Source organism: Dermacentor andersoni, chromosome 5 (assembly GCF_023375885.2).
Source record: "Dermacentor andersoni chromosome 5, qqDerAnde1_hic_scaffold, whole genome shotgun sequence".
In the NCBI taxonomy this organism is placed as follows: domain Eukaryota; kingdom Metazoa; phylum Arthropoda; class Arachnida; order Ixodida; family Ixodidae; genus Dermacentor; species Dermacentor andersoni.
In genome coordinates this window covers 87,472,872-87,493,044 of record NC_092818.1, presented here as the reverse complement: position 1 = coordinate 87,493,044, position 20,173 = coordinate 87,472,872, and the positions used below count along the sequence as shown (strand labels likewise).

The 20,173-nt window shown below is 42.3% G+C and overlaps 1 protein-coding gene across 1 annotated transcript in view; it reads right to left on the bottom strand.

Annotated features, from left to right (window-relative positions):
• The window catches only part of LOC126530850 (hormone-sensitive lipase-like), a 49,998-nt gene that overhangs the window by 17,619 nt on the left and 12,206 nt on the right, over positions 1–20,173 (bottom strand). Inside the window, exons 2-7 of the mRNA XM_050178153.3 lie at positions 19,432–19,668; positions 18,661–18,846; positions 12,533–12,649; positions 9,921–10,065; positions 3,082–3,300; positions 92–648 (exon numbers count right to left, since the gene is read on the bottom strand). Coding sequence (XP_050034110.2) covers positions 92–648; positions 3,082–3,300; positions 9,921–10,065; positions 12,533–12,649; positions 18,661–18,846; positions 19,432–19,668 — 1,461 coding nt within the window. The remainder of the gene's footprint in view (positions 1–91; positions 649–3,081; positions 3,301–9,920; positions 10,066–12,532; positions 12,650–18,660; positions 18,847–19,431; positions 19,669–20,173) is intronic.

The following is a 20,173-nucleotide window of genomic DNA, read 5'->3' as shown; positions in this document are numbered from 1 at the left end:
TTCCTTGTCCTTACCAGACAAGCATTTTTCCAGGCATTGCAATGGAAGAGCATAAGACAGGAAAGACACTCAACCCTCTGAAGCTACTCACCAAAAAGTAGGCAGGAGGCATCTTCCTCAACAAGTCATCTGAAGCCAAGTATGGTGTCATCAGTGGGTCCTCTGCTCGAGCCACCAGCGACTCCAGAGTTTTCAATCTAGATGGATTTTCCGGATGAAACCATGGCAGCGCCTCACGACGAGTCTTGGGAAGCCGTCTTCTGGACGCAGAGCCCGAAACTTTCTCCGAGCTTTGCTTGCTCATTTCTGCTGCTTTGCGCTGCAACGATGCCGAGAGGTTAGCAGGAATCTCAAATATAACGTGCTCCTCTCCGGCATTCACTTCTATGCCATTCGTGGCTGGCAGAGACACACGGTCTGCACAGTCCTGGAGCAAATCGTTCTGACTCTTGGGCTGATCTGCGTGTTGAGGAGACGGTCGTTCTTTCCTGGGCTCTTCAGAGGGCACGCTTGATTTCAGATGCGGTGCTTCACCTGCAGTCTCATGTTCCAGACTGGATACTAATGACAATGCCTCCACTGCTGTGTGAATGCTTTGTGTGTCTCTTGCGTCCTGCCTCGTATTATGTGGCTCCACACCAACGTAGGCTGCAAAATAACAGATTAACAGAGATTTATGCACTACCTATGTCCTTTTGAGCTTGTACAGTTCTCTGATAAGCCAAGTACTTTGAAGACCTTAGTAGCCTAGACAGAAGCAAAGAAAATTGCAAAGAGGCAGTGTGAGGAGACATGCTAACCTTGTTGCACCAAAACTCTCTCCAGTTGCCTTGACCAGGGCCTGCAAGCAAAATTCCTCTCCACTTTCACTTTTACTGAAGCTCAAAGCCCACCTCCTCCTTTGTCAGAGCCACTGCCACTGCAGCCCTCACATCCTAACCATATTTTTTTCTCCCTTCTTTTCTTGTTGCACAGTACATTCCTAGAGGTTGTGCTGCACTCCCTGCGTTTCATGGCAATCCCTGAGCTGTTCCCGCAGCCGCTGGCTGTTGGTGAACTGCAGGCAGCTTGCATGTGTCGCAGAAGTGCACAGCCTGATTTCCGATTTTTTCTTTATTACTTACTTCTCTCCACCTTGCGAGTTTCCGCAGAACTATTACGTCAAGTGCACAGCGTGTGACATCAACTCACTCACTACTGTCTCCTCCAAGAAGAGCATGCAAACTCTTTTTTGAGTTTTCAGGTGTTTTTTGTGACGCACATTAGTCTAATACATTGCACAAACAAACTGCATGATCTACACATCACAACTGTTTGTTTGCAATGTCCGAACTTGGTGAGGGGCCCCTTAAGGAAGGTCATCATCTGTAAGCAGTGCGACAAGGGATACGACAAAGAAAGAAGCCACAGACTGCATTGAGCCAACAGCAAATTAGGCCCACCATATTCTTGCACCTCGTCTCCTGTTGTGCTGCTTAACAACCTCAAGTCAAATCAAAAGCACAATCTTTCAACTCTATTAAGGGCAATTGTTGCAGGTTATCAGGCTTCTGAAACCTGAGCACTAAGGTCAGTAACTTCAAGATGCATAACATTGTGACACACTGGAAGAAGCTTATGACTGGTGCTTAAACAGTTTACAAAGTGCAGTTAAGGTATGGTAGGCTTCTACCAAGATGGCAGTTACAATAGCCCAGCTGCCAAGACTCTAGAAAAGACAGAAAAATCAGGCAGGCTGTATTAGGTACACACCCACACCAGGTCTTGTGCGGGCTTCAGACAGTGTAGGAGCACTAGGGTACAGAAATGACGTAACTTAATACACAAGTTTCCTTTAGTCACGCATCAAAAAGGTTGCATGTCAAACTGGTGCTAGAGCTAGTGGGGTACTTACAATTTAATTTCACAACCGTACTCACTCCCTATACGTAGTGGGCCCACTTGTTTTCTAGATTATGTTTGAGCACTAGGATTAAAGAAATGACCCCCCTCCCCCTACTGGTGGCACCCAAGACTTCCCTGTTGTGTGTCCCTCTGTCTTGCTGCCCAAGTCTATTCATGCCATTGTTGAACCGTAGGTGTCAAAGGCAGGGGTGAGAGGGACATAGCCCAGCAAGCGTGACATGTTTTTCAACATAATGCAAATACGTTGGCCTTACAACTCCTGATGAACACCAGTTAAAGTTTGATAAACTATACTTACTATGGCATAGTGAGCTCCAAACACAAGCATTCTTGCTTCGGATGGACAAATGTATTGTCGAGCTATGCCTCTCTGAATGCTGCCTGCGAGGCTAAATTTAGCACTGATTGCGTCCTCCACATGTGGTCGAGTAATGGCTACTTTCTTCCACATAACGATACCACAGTAAGGTGTGTGGGTGGTATGGTTTCAAAGATATGCTAATGCCATAACATGCTTTTGTCACATCTGTTTCAGCAAGCAACCCTCTTCGAGCCTTTTTTAAAGAAGTTTCATGTCACATCAAAACAAAGAGGAACAGACAGGACAGTCTGACAGACAGGAAGTCAAGTGAGGTGATAACTACAGCACTGAAAGCACCTGACGAAACCATTACATTTCCTGGCACAGTTGGCTGATGCTTTTGGCAGCTAGAATAACTTTTCTTTTAAAATCCTCTGAACATTGCTTTCATGTTCCCGACATTGTGTGATCGTGCTGATTCTGACAAGAAGAGCGCCACAAAGTCAGCGTGGTGTTGCAATAGCACAGAAAGTGGTGTGCTAGCATAGCAGGCACGACTAAAAAATACCGGAACTGCACATTTTGGCTGAAAACTGTTTGGTTCCGTACATAACACGAGTGCAAATTTGACATGCTCAAGTCTGCAAAAAAGCTTCCCATTAGATGTAAGCTTTTACTGTAAATAATCTCCTGGTGTAAAATTAACATTGAGAGGTTTCTGGAAAGCAAACCAAACAAATCATATATTACTTTGGATCCCTATAAGCAACCACTCATGGACTGGCAATTGTAATTAACCACTTGCGCGTTAAGGTTTTGCCATGCGGAACCAACTTGCTCACTAAATAAGAGTTCTGACAAAATGGCGAGCTTACCGTGAACACAGGTGAGAAGAAACTCGAGTGGTATGAGTGGGTCCATGCATGTGAGCACTTTGGATGGAGACGGATGAGCGTTGAGCATGACTGGGGTGTACGCACAGAACATGGCATCGGGGCGCCGCAACTGCAGCTGTACCATCCTGAGGCTGAGCGCCAGGCACAAGTTGCCGCCCGCACTGTCGCCGGCCAGGCAGATGCGCTCGCCAGTCCAACCTGCAAGGTCAACATCAAGACGTGAGAAAATCAGTACGGATTCCCACTAGTACATGTGAAGGCAATCATTTTCATTGTGGGTGAGCTCTCACATACTCCGCCCCACGCATGCGTGAAGTTCTGTGTTACACATTTTATTACAATAATTCGAGCCTGTATGAAGCAATTATTATTATTATTATTATTCAATAAAGCATGGTACAACAGACACAGTCACAAGACGATTCTTCACCACGTGCAAAAGTGAGTGACTAGCCACTACATTGTTCTGTGGCAGAGATGAAAGAGAGCAGCTGCAAATTGTACATATAGGACACCACAGCTGATTGATCAATTTACGTTCGTTCGTTCGTTCGTTCGTTCCTTCGTTCCTTCGTTCGTTCGTTCGTTCGTTCGTTCGTTAAAAAATAACTGGAATTTTCAAATTGTGACAGTCAGAATTATTATGAGTCTACATTGTGCACTGCCAATGGCTAAATGTCTCATTCATAACTACTGTCCCTAGCTTGTGAAGCAAATGCTCAGCTGCACCAGGTTGCATAATTCATAATTGATTCACTTGTTGCTGATTGCGCAGGACAAGAAATCAAGGTTCCCAATGAAATGTGGTAAACAGTGTTACTGTAAGACTAAGAAAACACAGGGGGATACAGGCAAGCGCAAACAAGGTGTGCAGTTGGGCCTCTCTGAACGCGCATCCCTCAAAGCCCGATATGGGTGTTCTTGCATTCCAGCCATTTAGGAATGCAGCCACCACAGCAGAAATTAAAGCCAAAACCAAATTGATCAATAGAATGCTATACATTCTATGAACAGTTTACCCCTTTTGTCTTTGTCTCACAACAATAACTGTGGCCTATCCTGTATGCCTTTTCTTTTTTCTGCTCAGCTGGTACTTACTAGTCATGAATGGCACGCCTGATATGAACAAGAAGAAAGGGGGGTTAACCAAAGGGCCCAATTTTTATTAATCATATCATAAGAAGCCAACAAACAAAGACACCAAGGACAAAATAGGGGAAATTACTTGTACTTATTAATTGAATTAAAGAAATGATAAATTAATGGGAAACGAAGGTGGACGAAAAAAGCAACTTGCCGCAGGTGGGGAATGATCCCACATCTTTGCATTACGCACGTGTCAATTAATAAGTACAAGTAATTTTCCCTATGTTGTCCTTGGTGTCTTTGTTTGTTGGCTTCTCATGATATGCCTGGTATGAGCATGACATAGCACTTTTGACAGGAAAGTAATGGGCACAGAATTTTTAAGGAAAGCAAACGCAAGCAAGACAGATGATGAGTATTGTTGTGGGTCTAAGATATGCCCTCTTTTTAAAATCTAGCCACTAAACCAAAACACCAGGTATGCTGACATGCATTCATATGCATTCTGTAGAAAAGCAGTGTCTGTCTTACAATTCATTCGTTAAATGTTCTAATTTCTGCTAGCCTGTCGAATAACTCCCCTAGCCTGATGATAATAATCGTTAGGCATAATTCAGTATGCAGCTACATTGTTCGCAGTACACGCTGCAAAATTGTGAGACACACGACAAGATCAGTGAAGGCAAGATGGCAACATTCTACAACGGGGCCGTTGACATCCATCTCCAAAAATATAAACGAACACCGGGATAGCGTGATCACAATCAATTCTCTCGCCTACCATCCAAATCTTCCAGCTCACAGCCAGAAATACACTGTAACACTGTTATCCTGTAGCCACTCAAGCCATAGAGATGCTTTATAGACAGTCAAGGAATATCACTGAGTCAGGCACTATTAAGCCAAATGTTTATTGTCCACTTGCCAGCAAAGGGACATTAATTTTGCTCTTTAATATGTACAGTTGGCTCAAATGTTCATGTTTCTACAGAGCAACATTTTAGCTACCAATGCAAAACCTACACATCATCTTTGCAGCAGGTAATCTCCAGTGATGGCCCCATCAACTACGACAACTACCACATGCACATAATTTTAGATTTTATCCCTTTCCCTCATCTTCTTTCATGACCCCTAAACACATTGCATGCCCCAAAAAATAAAGCGCTATAAGCGGTGCAAGAAATTATTGTTTTGTTATCATGCAGCATCCAAGGACACCTAAATAATACAAGACCACCACACTCACTTAACTCACATTACTGTGGTTAGACTAGTTCTTAGCTACAAGTCCCCTATATTTTGCTGCCTGCTGACAGAGGTACCAACTGCCCTTCTTAGATGAGCATAAAATAACAAGAGAATACTGCAAACAGTGCGCATGTGAGAAATCTTTCAACACGTTGGCATGTGAACTTGCGTGTGTCAGCTCCCTATGCTTGGCACTAGTAATGAAAGAAATAGAACACCATGCCGATATTCCTATTCACTTATGTGTTTCCACATGCCTTTTTAGGCTGCTTTTAGAAACGAGACATTTGGTTGTTAGCTGAATGTGAATTATTCCAACGAAAATGAAAACACAGAAAGAATATGCCACAAGCACCTCTACCAAAACAGTCATTAGCAGCACTTGTGTATGCATGTGTTCTTTATGTGGGGGTTTTTCTTTTTCACCAAAACACTAATGTGCAGCTAAACCAACTCACCCAGCAACAAGACCTTCTGAACTATAGTTGTTAGTGTTGTTTGGTGGTCAGCGTGAAACCTGTGGTTCCTTTTCTGTCTGAGGTGCACTCTTGGGTTTGCATGCCTCAATATGTGCCAACCAGTCACAACTAGAACCTTATTAATATTTTATATATTACTGCATTTGAAGCTGCACAAAAAGTGTAGCTCAAGAGGCTTAAATACAGTTAATTCACAATTATTCAAACACTGGTAATTCAAAATTTTTGTTTATTCAAACAAATCTCGTTTTTGGCTTGCACAGATTTTATGGCATTTTGAAACCCTTTAATTCAACCAAGGCTTTCAATTAATTAAAGCTTTTAGGCTTCACACAGTAGAACAGCCAAACACAGCTTATGACAGGACACTGATAAGGTATGAATTGTCAGAAATTTGGCAGACACTATCAGTGAATGATTGCTAAGTCAAGCGATAGCTTTGTGGTGTAAAGGTAATGATATGTCCAAATTTGTGTGGTGCGAACGACGACGACAGAGATGATGCTGGCAGAACTGCTCTCTATATTAACTCATTAGCTATTAACTGCTTTTTTACTGCTCTCTATATTAACTCCATTTTCAGTTTTCAGCCATACTTAATTCAAGTTTGGTCAATTCAAACTTCTGATATTTAAATAAAAAGTCAATGCCTCTAGGAAGTTCAACTAATGTAAAACAGTAGAAGTAGAAGTAGTTACGGACAGAACTAGGAACAGCTCAGTCCAAAGCTATCACAGCAAGAACAAATAAGCTATTACAATGGCTTAAGTTTACTGATTAAAGGAAATTAAACTGAAACAGCCAGTAGGTAGGTATAGCACAAGGTCCCTCTCATAATAAAGAAAATGAAGTGGTACACAGAAAAGGTACGAACTTAGAGAAGAGCCCACTACAAGTGCTGAAGCTCCTAATCTAAACATTGCACACAGTTTTCTTTATTACTACTCTCTCTCTCTCTCTCTCTATATGGCAATTTATTCCAACCATGAACTATATTATGAGGCTGCCCTAGCTGCTGCTTTATTAGTGCAGAAAGTACTTGCAACTTTACAACATGTACACTTCAAATGCAAACATCAGCTCACAAGATTCTGTGAATAAGCTTCAATAATAAACACACAGTATGGTAGATGGAAAGCATTTCATAGCAGAGCACATGCCAGGGTCCTGACCCACCCTACCATTGAGCCTATTCAGAGCAAGGCATTCCAATTCCTCGCCGAGCTATCGCCCGTCTTATCAATGAACCGAAACAATGGAGGCCCTCAACGTCTTCCATTGTGCGAGCCAGGCATGTTACATTCATGGCTTAACAGATTGATTGTGACATCTTTATCGATACACAAGCAGGCACCATGCAATCATCACTGCTCCACGGTATTGGAACTGCAGCAGACTGCACGTTGGGCCTTCTCCAAAGCATAACCCTAAATGCAAAGGTCATTTCTCCTTCACACAAGAGGCTCATCAAGGTGCCTACAGCAGAAGACACATGAGTGCACCACTGTCTGAAATGTGTGTAGATAACAATGTGTTAGTCAAAGTAAAGAGCTCACGACTACTCTTGAGGTCACACAAAGGTTTGAAGACAGCTATATATTGGCAAGAGTTACTCGTGTGCTTAATTTCTCAGATAAGAAGGTACAAAGAGACTCAAGAAAGCAATGTTCCCAATAATGCCAGTAAAAATGCAGTATACAAGTGACCAATGAAAGCACGGCCATACAGTGTAGCTTTACTTGTTTTCCATGTCATCTAACTCTAACCAGAATGAGACAAGCCACTTGCAAATTGGAATGAAGCTCATCGTAACAGACAGAAGTGCAACTAAGGCATATGAAGTCAAAAGTTGATTCATTGGTTGATTGAATGACCTCTTAGTAACCCAAACCAGCACTTGGGTTATGGGCCACACTGTAGTCTGGGGGTGGGGAGAATATACCGAATTAAATTTTACCAAGTATCTTTGCATTACATTTCCATTGTAATGCCCATGCCACAGACAAGAATCAATAAAACCTGTAACCTTTCACACAGGAGAGGAACATGGTAACCGCTAAGCCATCATGGCAGGTTTAGTGAGAAACTGTTTCAAAACAAACGGTAGCAATAGTTGCATTAAAAAGTGAAAATGTGCGTAAGATGACACAGTGAAAAAAGATAGTCATTGCATGTACATACTTATCAGTAATGAAGGAAAGCAGAAAAGTACCAATGAGTAATACAGTGGAACTGCAAGAACAATAAGCAAAACAGCGTAGTAAGACGTTATACAGGGACATCGCACCCGCTCTGTGTTCCTTCAATTCGGGAACTGTAGAGCAGTAGCTAGGGATACATAAATTTTGTTCCTTCTATTTACCAAATACTCAAAAGTATCGTGCAGTATTTCAAGGAAAATAGGACATCAGAGTGCATGCAGGTGGGCAGATCAATGAAAAGGAAAGGTCTCACCAAAAGCTCAGTCAAGATGACCTTATCCAATTTTTTACATCCGCTAACCAGCAGACACATTGCAACCAATAGAACTGAACACAACATAAGCTCAGCTACTGTATTCTGTAGTACAGTGCATTGCACACAAGAAAGACTTTTTCAAATCTTTTCGAGGAGGAGGAACCTACCTAAATTGCATGCCTACTCCTGCCTGTACAAACACTTTTCACTGAAGCACACAGATTGAATCAAGAGCCTTTTCCCAACAAGTAACATGTGATGAATGCAGTGTTTTCTAAGATGTACTTTATGCGCTCATGCTGCATGCCTCTGACAGCAAGCATTATCTCAATTCTTTTAAAGATTTTCACTGCTACTTCCTGCTGCCCACTCTTTTATCATTCTCTGAGCCAATCTCTCTGTGCTATATTAAACACACTTTATGTAGAGAGCAACTACTTGTTATAAAACATGTCAGTGAAACATAAAACAATTTCTTGGTCCGTCGAGAACATGTTATCCCAGTGGCAAACTTTCTTCAAACTGAGCCCACAAGCAAGCAATGAACTGTCTGTCTTTCTTGTTATTATTATTACTCCTGCATGGTTTATGTAAGGGTAAATTGATCGCACTATCATCCCTGCACCAGTAGTTCAAATAAGCACTACATGTATTTTACAGCTAAACTGAAGTACAAACAGAAAATCCTATTCTCCTTTCAACTTCAAACAGCAAAGCCAGGTCTTCTTTGCCCATGTAGACATCCAATAAGAATGCAAGATTATGACTGAGGGCTAGCTATGGCTCTTCTGATGAATCTGTACAACTTGCAGTAGCTATGCATCATAGAGAGCAAAAGGCTTGCAGTATCACACATCTCCTTCAACTTCGTTGCAGGTTTGTGGCTGCCCTGTGGGACATGACCAGGGGTGAGGGCTGCACTGAACTCTTTCTGTGCTATTGTGGTCAAATGAAATGCAAACAGGAAATTAAAAGTGCAGTGTCGCATTGCTGCTTATCCAGTTGCAAAAGAATAGTGTAGGCACCATACTAAGCTCAGAAGCCAAAATCTTGCTGACATGACACACACTAGTGAAAGAGTGAATGAAAGAATGTGTTCTAATTAAGCCTAACTTGTTCCCCTCTCCTTTGTTCACTATGGTACCTTCAACCAAGATAGCAATAAGCTTGCGCCATGCCAGGCCCTTCAAAGCAAGGGGCGAGGGAGCTGCTGGGGATATGTGCACGGGCAGAAGGCACGCAAGATTGCCACTGAGTGCAGTGAAAACAGCTTTGTACAAAACTTACGACCCATTACTTAAAGTGTCATAAGGTGAAACTTGCATAAACACTGTGATACAGATATACACCAGTGATGTTCCCTTCCACTTGACAACGGGAACAAGTTGCAATCACCGCACTAGGAAGCCAAGTTCACTTCTCACTCAGTAGTTTTCATCCAATGTCCAAAACACACCCGGTGTATTTCTTGATACCAGAAAATGCCACAGACAAAGATGGATGCTCATGAAACACCCAAGGGAAACACATGAAAGACGAGTGTACCTAGCTTGTGACAGTTGTTGAGAACCCAGCCATACACAAAGGTCACTTCTTCCAATGCCCGTGGATAAGGGCTCTCTGGCGACAAGGAGTAGTCCACTGAGAGGATTGGTACATTAACCAGGCGAGCCCAGTCCCTCAAGTAAATCTGAACAGAGAAAAATAAGAGTAGACGCAGTGTAAAAGAAATGTGTGAGAAAGAGAGGGGCTTAAGCAACTGCTATTCATCCACCATGACCAACATAGAAAGCACTGTGCTGTGTGCCCCAGGATAGAGTTGAGAGACTAAAGCAGATTTGGCTTTAAAAAAAGTTAGACACACAATATCTTTGAACACGCACAAATATTAATTCCGGTATTTTCATCCCAAAGCAACATCTTTGTTGTTAAAACTGTTGCACATTGTTAACCCCTCAACTAGGGAGCGTGTCTACAGACGCACGAGTCTGCCCCCACATAGAGAAAAGCCAGATTCAAAGGAAATATATTTTTCATCAAGCAGAATGTGCTCCGTCCTCTCTCAGAAGAAAAGAAAGGTTGTGAATGATAGAGAGATGTTTGGTTTCTAAATGGCACCACTTTGGTTTTGTAGACAGAAAAGTGGGGAGCATGTGGTTCAATAGATTTGCAACTTTCTGGCAGTGGGAAACTCTTAATTTTGGCGCGAACTGCACCAAACTTCTGAACATAGATTCTGCGAAGAGGCAAAAAATCTTTGACGAATAGCGAAAGTGTGGCATTGCTGGAGCAGAGTGACAACACTATCAATTAACATGTATTGAAGCTCGACAGTGATTACAGCGAAATTGGCAACAGAAATGAGAACGACTTTTGAGATCAGCTTTCGGCAAGGCACTTTCAGGACTTCCATGACCCACCAGTAACCAGGAAGTAGTGGCACAAAATGTGTGCCCTGTGTGCAGAATTCAAAAATCGCAAGAAAGTAATTTATTGCTACAAGGATTGTTATGTTGCCCGGTGTGCTTCACCGTGCTTCAAGATTTTTCACATGAGAACAAGCTTCTGAAGTGAAAAGCACCGTAGCGCAATTTTAAATAACTGTAGTTATTTATTGCATATCAGCGTCTTGTAAAAAAAGAATTTTTCTTGTTTAAAACAAAACTTCAAAAAAGCTCTCAAACGCCAAGTTGTTCTTGAGTAAACAATTTCTCAGTTCAAGGTTAACCTATTTTAACTATTAATGAAAGAACCTTAGAACTCTCAACAAGCAATTAAATGTTAAGTGTCATACAGAACTGTGCCCACAACAAATCCTTCCAAAATAAAAAAAAAATAAGAAATTAAGAAAGCTGCCCCATAAATGTGAACCAGGTTACCCATTTCATCCATCAAAATGAGGCCAAAGCCTATAACAACTGTTTGAAACAAGTGGCTAAGGAAAAAAAATGTAGTAAGTCGTTACTAATTGTTAAACACTGTTAAGCAACTTGTGGCATCAAGCAATTAAGCTGTATGAGCAACATTTTTGCTCTATGCCAATGTAAAATGAACAAAATTACAGAAATTCGAAATAATATATCAAACTGACAAAAAAAAGCTTTTGCTTTATGGCAAAACACACAGCAAGAACGTTTAGTCAAAGTATGCTTAGTAATTATGAACGATCTGCACTTATTCTAGGTACCTTGTTTCTAAGTCTTAACATTAGCACTGTTAACTCAACCAATTCTTGAATAGTAGCCAAGAGCATAATAGATAATGCAGAGTGAAACTAAAGCCATTCCCAATTATAATTTGAGGCATACATTAATAACGATGGTCATGCTCGCTTGCAGCTGGCTATCTTTTTTTTCATACTTCTGAGGAAATTGTACAGGCATATTTCTTATTGCTTCCAGAATGTATGTGCTGAATGAATGAAAAAGAAAATGAATGAGCAGAAACCTATACCAAAAGTATCAGTGATGGTAATGCTTTGCACAAACCATGTAGATCACTCTCTTAAGTAGCATCTCATCACACTTGCAATTCAAAAGTGTTCTTCACTTGCAAGAGACCTTGCAAGATGTACGCCAACCTCACGTTTTCATATTCCCTGATCTTTGCTGGTTTTTCTCTGACTAGTTCTCCTTGTGGACCCGCAACCACTGCTGCTCTAAGAAGTGCAAAATGGTGTTTTGTAAAATTGTGATGAACCGTGCCAGCCAATTATTTATAACAATTCCTTACCATGAGTCCTAATTAAGCCCGGCATGGTGCATAATGAGATGAATAATTGAACCACATGTGTTAAGCATTTTGGCTAGGTCTAGCACTTTGTAAACTAGGAGACACATCAAGTTGTAGATTTTATATGTTCAGAAAAATGTTTTTCTTTGTTACGGTGTTAAACATCCCCACCATAAATATTAAGAAGTAAGTTTCCCTTATGATAGTGAATAGGGCTAGGATTCTCTGCCTGTTCTCCTGTTACCTTTTTCTTCCTTTTTTTTTTCAGATGAGCATATTCTCTCAAGATTTCCTTCATGCTTTTCAGGTATTCTCTAGGGGGTAGACACCTTGTTCTGATTAATCAGGTCACACATGCGACTCACAAAGAAACTTCAAGTCCTGCTGGACTGCATTCAGTCTTAATACGCACTCTCTATACACACCTCATGGGACTCAGCAGACTGGGCAATGAAGCCACCACCATGAAAGTGCAATATGAGACCATGAGAAGGTGGCAGGACATCAGACGAGCTGACAAGGTTGCTTGGCAGAAGTGATTGCTGAATGCAAAAGAGAAAAAGAAACAAAATTAAAGCAAACAAGAGAGAAACAAGGTTTTGAGCATGACCTTCAATTCCAGCCAAGTAAGCATTATTCATTGCCACAACAACAAAAAAAGCAAAAAGGCCATAAATAACAGCTCCTTCAAGTGCTAGCCTTGCCCTGGCTTGAACTAGAACCTGTTTAACAAGAAAAATATAGTAGTAACCTATAACCAAGATAATTACGCTCGAACGCTTCTCTGTATGCATCTGTCTGCTTTACAAGCTCTAAAAGTGCACCAAAAAAAATATATTTGTTTAGTTGTACAAAAAATCATTTAGATAAGCTACTACATTCATGCATTTTAGAAAAACACCTTTTACGTGTAGAACTGACTTCGTGCAGTACTAGGAATTGCTTCATTAAAACTTCTTTCTGGGCGAGTTGGTGCATACTTGACATGAAAATTGTAACAGCGCAACCACAAAGTACAAACACATGCAACCACAAAGTACCAAAGACGAGACACAAGCGCTGACTGTCAACTAAATTTTATTTACAGAATACGGATACCTTATATAAGGGGAAAGGCAGAAGTGAAGGGGGGAGGGAGTGATACAATCGGGGAAAATGACAATGCGCATCGATGAACGAACGTGCCGGCAGACAACGGAATCAGGCGCAGGAAAACAAGAAAACTAGAAAAACTAGAAAAAGGTAAAAAGTAGAAAAAAAGGCGATGGATACTAACATACAAACAAATCAGTAAGCGGTCGCTTCCAAAAGCTGAAGCTCTGCAGCAAAAAGGGATACAGAGGGGGTGCTTACGCACTTGCTGCCATATTTCTGTATGTGAAACGCTTCCAAACTGACCCGCACCGTCGCGTCTGCACTCTTACTGAGAATCTTCGTCTCTCCCAATCGAGCCTCGCAACCTGTGCATGCAATTACGTGCACAACCAAATGTGCGTACTTGTCCTTTAAGTTACTTAAATTTCAGGCATGTTCCCCCAAGCGTTCATTAATGCAGCGGCCAGTTTGGCCGACATAAGCCTTTTCACACTTCAAGGGAATGGCGTATACCACTCCTGTGGAACACTTGATGAATGGCTTCTCATGTTTTAGCTGACAACCTCCTTTTTTTTAGTTGCAGATGCGTGGGCATAACTGTGCCAGCTTGTTGGGTGCCGAAAAAACAACGGACACCCCATGCCTGTTGGCTACCTTTTTGAGACTGTGTGAAGTCTTGTGCAAGTACGGCACAACCAAAGGCTTGACGGTCTTCCGACGGTCATCTTTTCTTCGTGTTCCTAGTTTTAGCTTCTGAAGGAGGGTCTCAGACACAGCAATCAAGACCGAATAGGGGAACCCCACCACCAAAAGTTGGCTGGCCTGATTCTCAAAACTTTTCTGCATTAGGTGCGGGCACGACTTCTGAAGAGACAATTCCAAACAGACCATCTGAAGACCGTCAAGCCTTTGGTTGTGCCGTACCTGCACAAGACTTCACACAGTCTCAAGAAAGTAGCCAACAGGCATGGGGTGTCCATTGCTTTTTCGGCACCCAACAAGCTGGCACAGTTATGCCCACGCATTTGCAACTCGAAAAAAAAAGGTTGTCAGCTAAAACATGAGAAGCCATTCATCAAGTGTTCCACAGGAGTGGTATACGCCATTCCCTTGAAGTGTGGAAAGGCTTATGTCGGCCAAACCGGCTGCTGCATTAGTGAACGCTTGGGGGAACATGCCCGAAATTTAAGTAACTTAAAGGACAAGTACGCACATTTGGTTGCGCACGTAATTGCATGCACAGGTTGCGAGGCTCGATTGGGAGAGACGAAGATTGTCGGTAAGAGTGCAGACGTGACGGCGTGGGTCAGTTTGGAAGCGTTTCACATACAGAAAATACAGAAATATGGCAGCAAGTGCGTAAGCATTCCCTCTGTATCCCTTTTTGTTGCAGAGCTTCAGTTTTTGGAAGCGACCGCTTACTGATTTGTTTGTATGTTAGTATCCACCACCTTATTTTTCTACTTTTTACCTTTTTCTAGTTTTTCTAGTTTTCTTGTTTTCCTGCGCCTGATTCCGTTGTCTGCCGGCACGTTCGTTCATCGATGCGCATTGTCATTTTCCCCGATTGTAACACTTCCTCCCCCCTTCACTTCTGCCTTTCCCCTTATATAAGGTATCCATATTCCGCCAATAAAATTTAGTTGACAGTCAGCGCTTGTGTCTCGTCTTTGGTACTTTGTGGTTGCATGTGTTTGCGCTGTTACAATTTTTATGTCTAGGAGTTGCTTGCATGAAGCATTTCTCATCCACTGTCTGTCTGTTTCTCTCTCTCTCTTTCTCTCACTCTGCGTGTGTACGTGTGTGCGTGGATGAGTGTGTGTGTGCGTGCACATGCGAGCCTGTGTGTGTGTGCATCCAGGGGAGAGAAGAGGGATTAAAAAAAATTATGCACCATTAAAGAAGCTCTGCCATTGGCAGTACACTTCTGAACAGTGTCAACAAGTAACAAAGGCAAGAAATTATGTAAATTCCTTGCAATGTGAGAATTGGTATTATGCAAAGCACTTTCCTGGAAGCTGGCTATCCAGAATCATTTGGGGGTTTTACAAAGTGCTACCATGTGATCCAGCATGTTTGTGCAAGGTGCACAGTTGTGTGTGTGTGTGTTTGCGTGTGTTTGTGTGAATAGTGAGTGTTGACAGCGACAAGGCAATGATGATGGTGACAATCATTGTACGATGATGACAGCATATGCACTCTGGCCACTCAACCTGAGTTTATGACATGCCAAGTGTTGGGTTCTATGTAGTGGACGTTCACAAGCGAGAGAAGCACAAATTGTGACGTCATCTGCAACTAAGCATTATGCAATCATACCTACCTACATCTACGTCATGTCCTCTACATTAAACAACAATTGGATCTGTACTCCAGTGAAGAAACATTAAAACCTATTCAACCTGGAAGGCAGTGTAATGGCGTACAGCCTAATGAGCTGCTACGAGGACAGGACTGGGGAACGTGGGCCAATGCCAAAGACGGTGCAGTCTAAGGCAGCATCTCAAAGCGCTAGCTGTCACAAGAAAAGAATGGGAAATGCTGGCATATGACACATGTGCCAAACACCTCAAATAGCTAAGCCGGCTTTGGCACGAGAGATGTATATGTGCAAATGTGGTCTAATGGTTAGACTGGTGTGCTGAAAGACTACGGTTCAATTCCAGCATAGGTCATGCACTTTTTATTGAAGGAACTTGGGAGCGCATTGATGCAGAAACCTACCTGCCCCAAATTGCCTGAATGAGGCAAAGAATGCTTCACATTAGGGATTTTTAATTGAACTTAATTCTGGAGTTTATTGCGCCAAAACCACGATTTTATTATGAGGCATGCCATAGTGGGGGGGGGGGGGATCTGGGTTAATTTGGACCACAAGGGGAGCTTTAACATGCCCCCAATGCATGGGACAAAAGAAAAGACTTTTGCAAGCATCAGCTCTTTAGAATAGTAAGCTCTTGGGCTATTTGGTTTGACATGGTTTTCGCAAAATGGAGCGCGGAAGCGTTGTGGAAAAATGGAGACCTGGAAAGGAAAGACGCTTACTTGCAACTAAGTATATTTTCAGAAGCAAACCACCAGGAACATTATCTATAGAATTTTTTAAATAAATTTTTATGCAATTCTTTAACAGAAAAATTGTAAATATTTCTTTTTTCACAATTCTCGATGGCAGCACATGCGCAATAACATTCCTGGTGGTTTGTTTCTGAAAATATACTTAGTTGCAAGTGAGCATCTTTCCTGTCCAGGTCTCCTTTCTTCCGCAGTTCTTCTGTGCGCCCCTTTGCAAAAATCATCAGCGCTTCGTCATCAGCGCTTCGTTATTGCTGCTTGTTGCACTAACCTCTTTGACAAATGGTAAATTTATGCACATGCAAAATGCTTCAGAAGAGCTACCCATGCTTGCTTCCAGCTAAGTGCACATGAAAGAAAATGAACAAAGCTTTGTCATCTACTTGGTGGAAGATTTCCACAGAAACTCATTTATGGAAAATTAGTTTTGTGGAAGCCCCGCAAGGAGGAGGAAATAGGTTTCCTTTGTAGCTTCATGCTACAATTCGGGTAGATGTAAATTTTTCCCTTTCATGATACTCGAGTTGTCGGTTCATTTGCCCTCGCCCTGCGATCTGCTGACCTCCTGGTTAGCTCAGATGGTAGTGCGACCACCCCGAAAAGGCGTTGGTCCCGGGTTCAAATCACGGACCACTACGAATTTTCCTTAAATTATGAGGCTTCCTTTCTTAGACAGCCGTATGGTTTTCCTTTGTAGCTTCATGCTACAATTAAGATGGATGTCAATTTGTCACTTTCGAAAACTCATTTAGCAGAACGTTTATGTGGCTGCCAGTTAGCCTTGAAGGTTGAAGCCTTTATCTCCCATAGACGAGCTAGGCACACCCCCACATTTTGCACACCAACTGCTGTGGACAAGCTGGGCTAATCCACGGTGTAAAGAGTGCCAATTTGTGTCGCCAAATACAGCCCGAGCACGTCCACACAGTTGGTTCTGTTTTTCTGTCACAGAGGGTGCTGCAAAAATTTGAAATCACGGTGGAAGCAGTTTTAAAATTGGCCATAAGAAAAGTGGTGTTAGCAGGCAGCACGCTAAGTGAAGCCATTAATACTGACCACACTAAATGAAGCTTTCCTATACGACTAAATGTGATCCCACGTGGCAGTCGGCTGCGTCACAACTCTCACAGGACATGGAAGTCGTTTCTGGGATGTTCACTTTTTTTTTTCTACTTCATTGATGCTGTAAAAGCCGACTTCAAGCAGTGCGATGCAGCCAACTTTCTTAAAGGGCCCCTCACTATGCCCTATAGCAAATTTTGGTTATACACTGGAAGTTGTTACATGTCTTCTAGGAAGCCTTCTGCCATAAAAAATTTTTCAAATCGCCTCATTAATAGCCAAGAGGAATATTTCGGTGCCGCGAACCCATGATTTCAGCAGGAGGGCTCCACTGCCAAGCAAGGCACTCTCTCCACTCGCCCCGTCTAGCCTACATAAGCAAAATGCGTTCTCCCTGTGTTCTCCCATACCAGATCCGCTGTCATGAGCCCCGCCTTCTTCTTCTTATTATTATTATTATTTTTTTTCCCAGCGCTACGCATTTCCGCTGACGGCGTCGTGCGCGGGCTGTTGTCTCGTTCACGCAGCCTACTATCTTGCGCGCTGTGCACAAGGAAACCTGACTAGCGTTCTAATTCAGTGCTACACGAATACTGAGGCAGAACAAGTGGATCGCAGAGCATGATCATGCGCTGAAACACGGTAGAAAATGGCATAGTTTCGGTACCTGCGCACGGGACCGCACAACCGTGGGAACAAGCAGATGATGCAGAAGTACATTTCTCCTTCTTCGGTGCGAAGTAAAACAAAAAAACACGCACACATTCCGTTTCTGTGTTCTATTATTTCTCTAAACTTCAATTCGTCAATTCAAGCAAAAGATCGCACAGATAACAGATGTTGTCTTGAGTAATTCTTAAAGTCACGTGTCACCACGAGCGACGTCACACTGCGGACACGACTACATAGGCACAAGGGCATGACTACGTCCGGCTTGGACATCCGGCTTGGAGCGCGGCGGCCGCGAGGAGAAGAAAAAGCGGTGTTCGGTTTGAAATTTCAGATCTTTCCGCGGCGCATAGCGATGTAATACTTTGCAGACACAATAGTTGCCATGCAATGTATGCTCTGCACTTGTCAGCTCAAAATGGCCAGACCTGGTGAGGGGTCCTTTAAGCATTAAAAGAAATGTTAATGTTGTTCTCCAAATAAAATATATTGCTGTGAATTTATTTTTGGCATTTATTTAATATGCCGATTCTATCAGGCATTTTTTAAAAATCAATATTGTGGTAACATTTTCTTCAAAAATAATTCAGGAGCCAAAGGGTCTGCTACAACTTATTACGATGTTCTGGCATATTAAACAGTCACAGCTTACCATTCCATCTCTAACTGCAGATGACAGTAACCGGCATCGTACAGGAGCAGGGGGACCATGTGCTGAGGGAAATGGTATCTCTACAAGAGTGGACGGGTTGTCGATCTTTGGCAGGCCCAGACGTTCAAGAGGAACCACCACATCGCAGCAAACTTGCAGCGATGAAGAAATAAGCTTGTTCACTTTCTGTAAGCAGGAAATAAAAGGCAGGTATCACACCAGGGACAAGCTTCTTTCTTCTCTTGACAAATAAAAAAGTTCAAAGCTAGCGCAAATTGAACAAGGCAAACACTATAGTGAGAGTTTATTTTGTGCTGCCAAAGCCTTCTTGTCCTAGAGACACACTTCAAATGTTGCAAGTGACAACAATGTTTCTGTGCCTTGCATGATAGACTCTCGTATAAAAGATTCAAGGAAAGGGGCAAAGCTCGGCAGATGCACAATCTCACTGAAGGAGTAACATTGGTTTACCTACATTGCATAATTAGAAAACAACTTTAGAGCAAATTGCACTGGTCAACTTGCAGCAGATTTTTCCTACTTTATGGATGAAAATGAATATTTGTGTGATTGATTAGAAGTGCATTAAAACACTTAGTTTCCTATCATACATCAGTTCTTACATATTTTAAAATGATTAATAGACAAAGGATTTGCCAGAGTCAACTTTCTACTCAATTTAACTATCAAAGAGGGCAGTTGGAAGCAAAGGCTTAAAAGTAAAGTTGAAAGTAAAGCGCAAAACTACTGGAGTGAGGTAGGAGCACATACCTTAAGAAGAACCTGCTCATTGAGTGACCACATAGATTTGAGAAAATCGGTGTGGACATTCTTGCGCATCTCCACCATCTGCTTGGCGCGTAGTTCTGAATCCATGCTGTACTTTCCGAACCTCCAGATCAATGTTGTGGTACTTCCAAAGTTGCTGCCAGTTTGGTAATAGTGGTCCCTGTAGGCTGACAAAACAGCATGGCCTTTGCGTAGTGTCCGCCTGATAGCATCACAAAACTGAAAGGAAGACAGAAGTCCAGCTTTAACGTTGCTATATGCATCAGTGGGATTTACACAGGATAAATGAATTCAAAGATGACTTACTACAAAAGCTACAATATTAAAGGGACAAATTAACTGCCACCTCTCCTGCCCAATCCTCCGACACCCTCTAACCCCAACCCTTTCTTCCTGCCACAATGAAAAGCTTATCATAAAAAGCACTAAGTCATCAGCTTCATGAGAAGCCAAGAAACAATGACACCAAGGACAACATAGGGGAATTACTTGTACTTACTAATTGAATTAAACAAATAAAATGGCAATTAAACACTAATGGCAATGAAAGTGGATAAAACAACAACTTGCCACAGGTGGGGAACAATCCCACGTCTTCACGTTACACATGCGATGCTCTAACCAATTGAGCTACTGTGGCGTCGTTTCCCCATCCACTTTCTTGGGTATTTATGTGTTACTACTAGAACTAACCATGGGAGTGTTAGCCAACACCACCACTCAC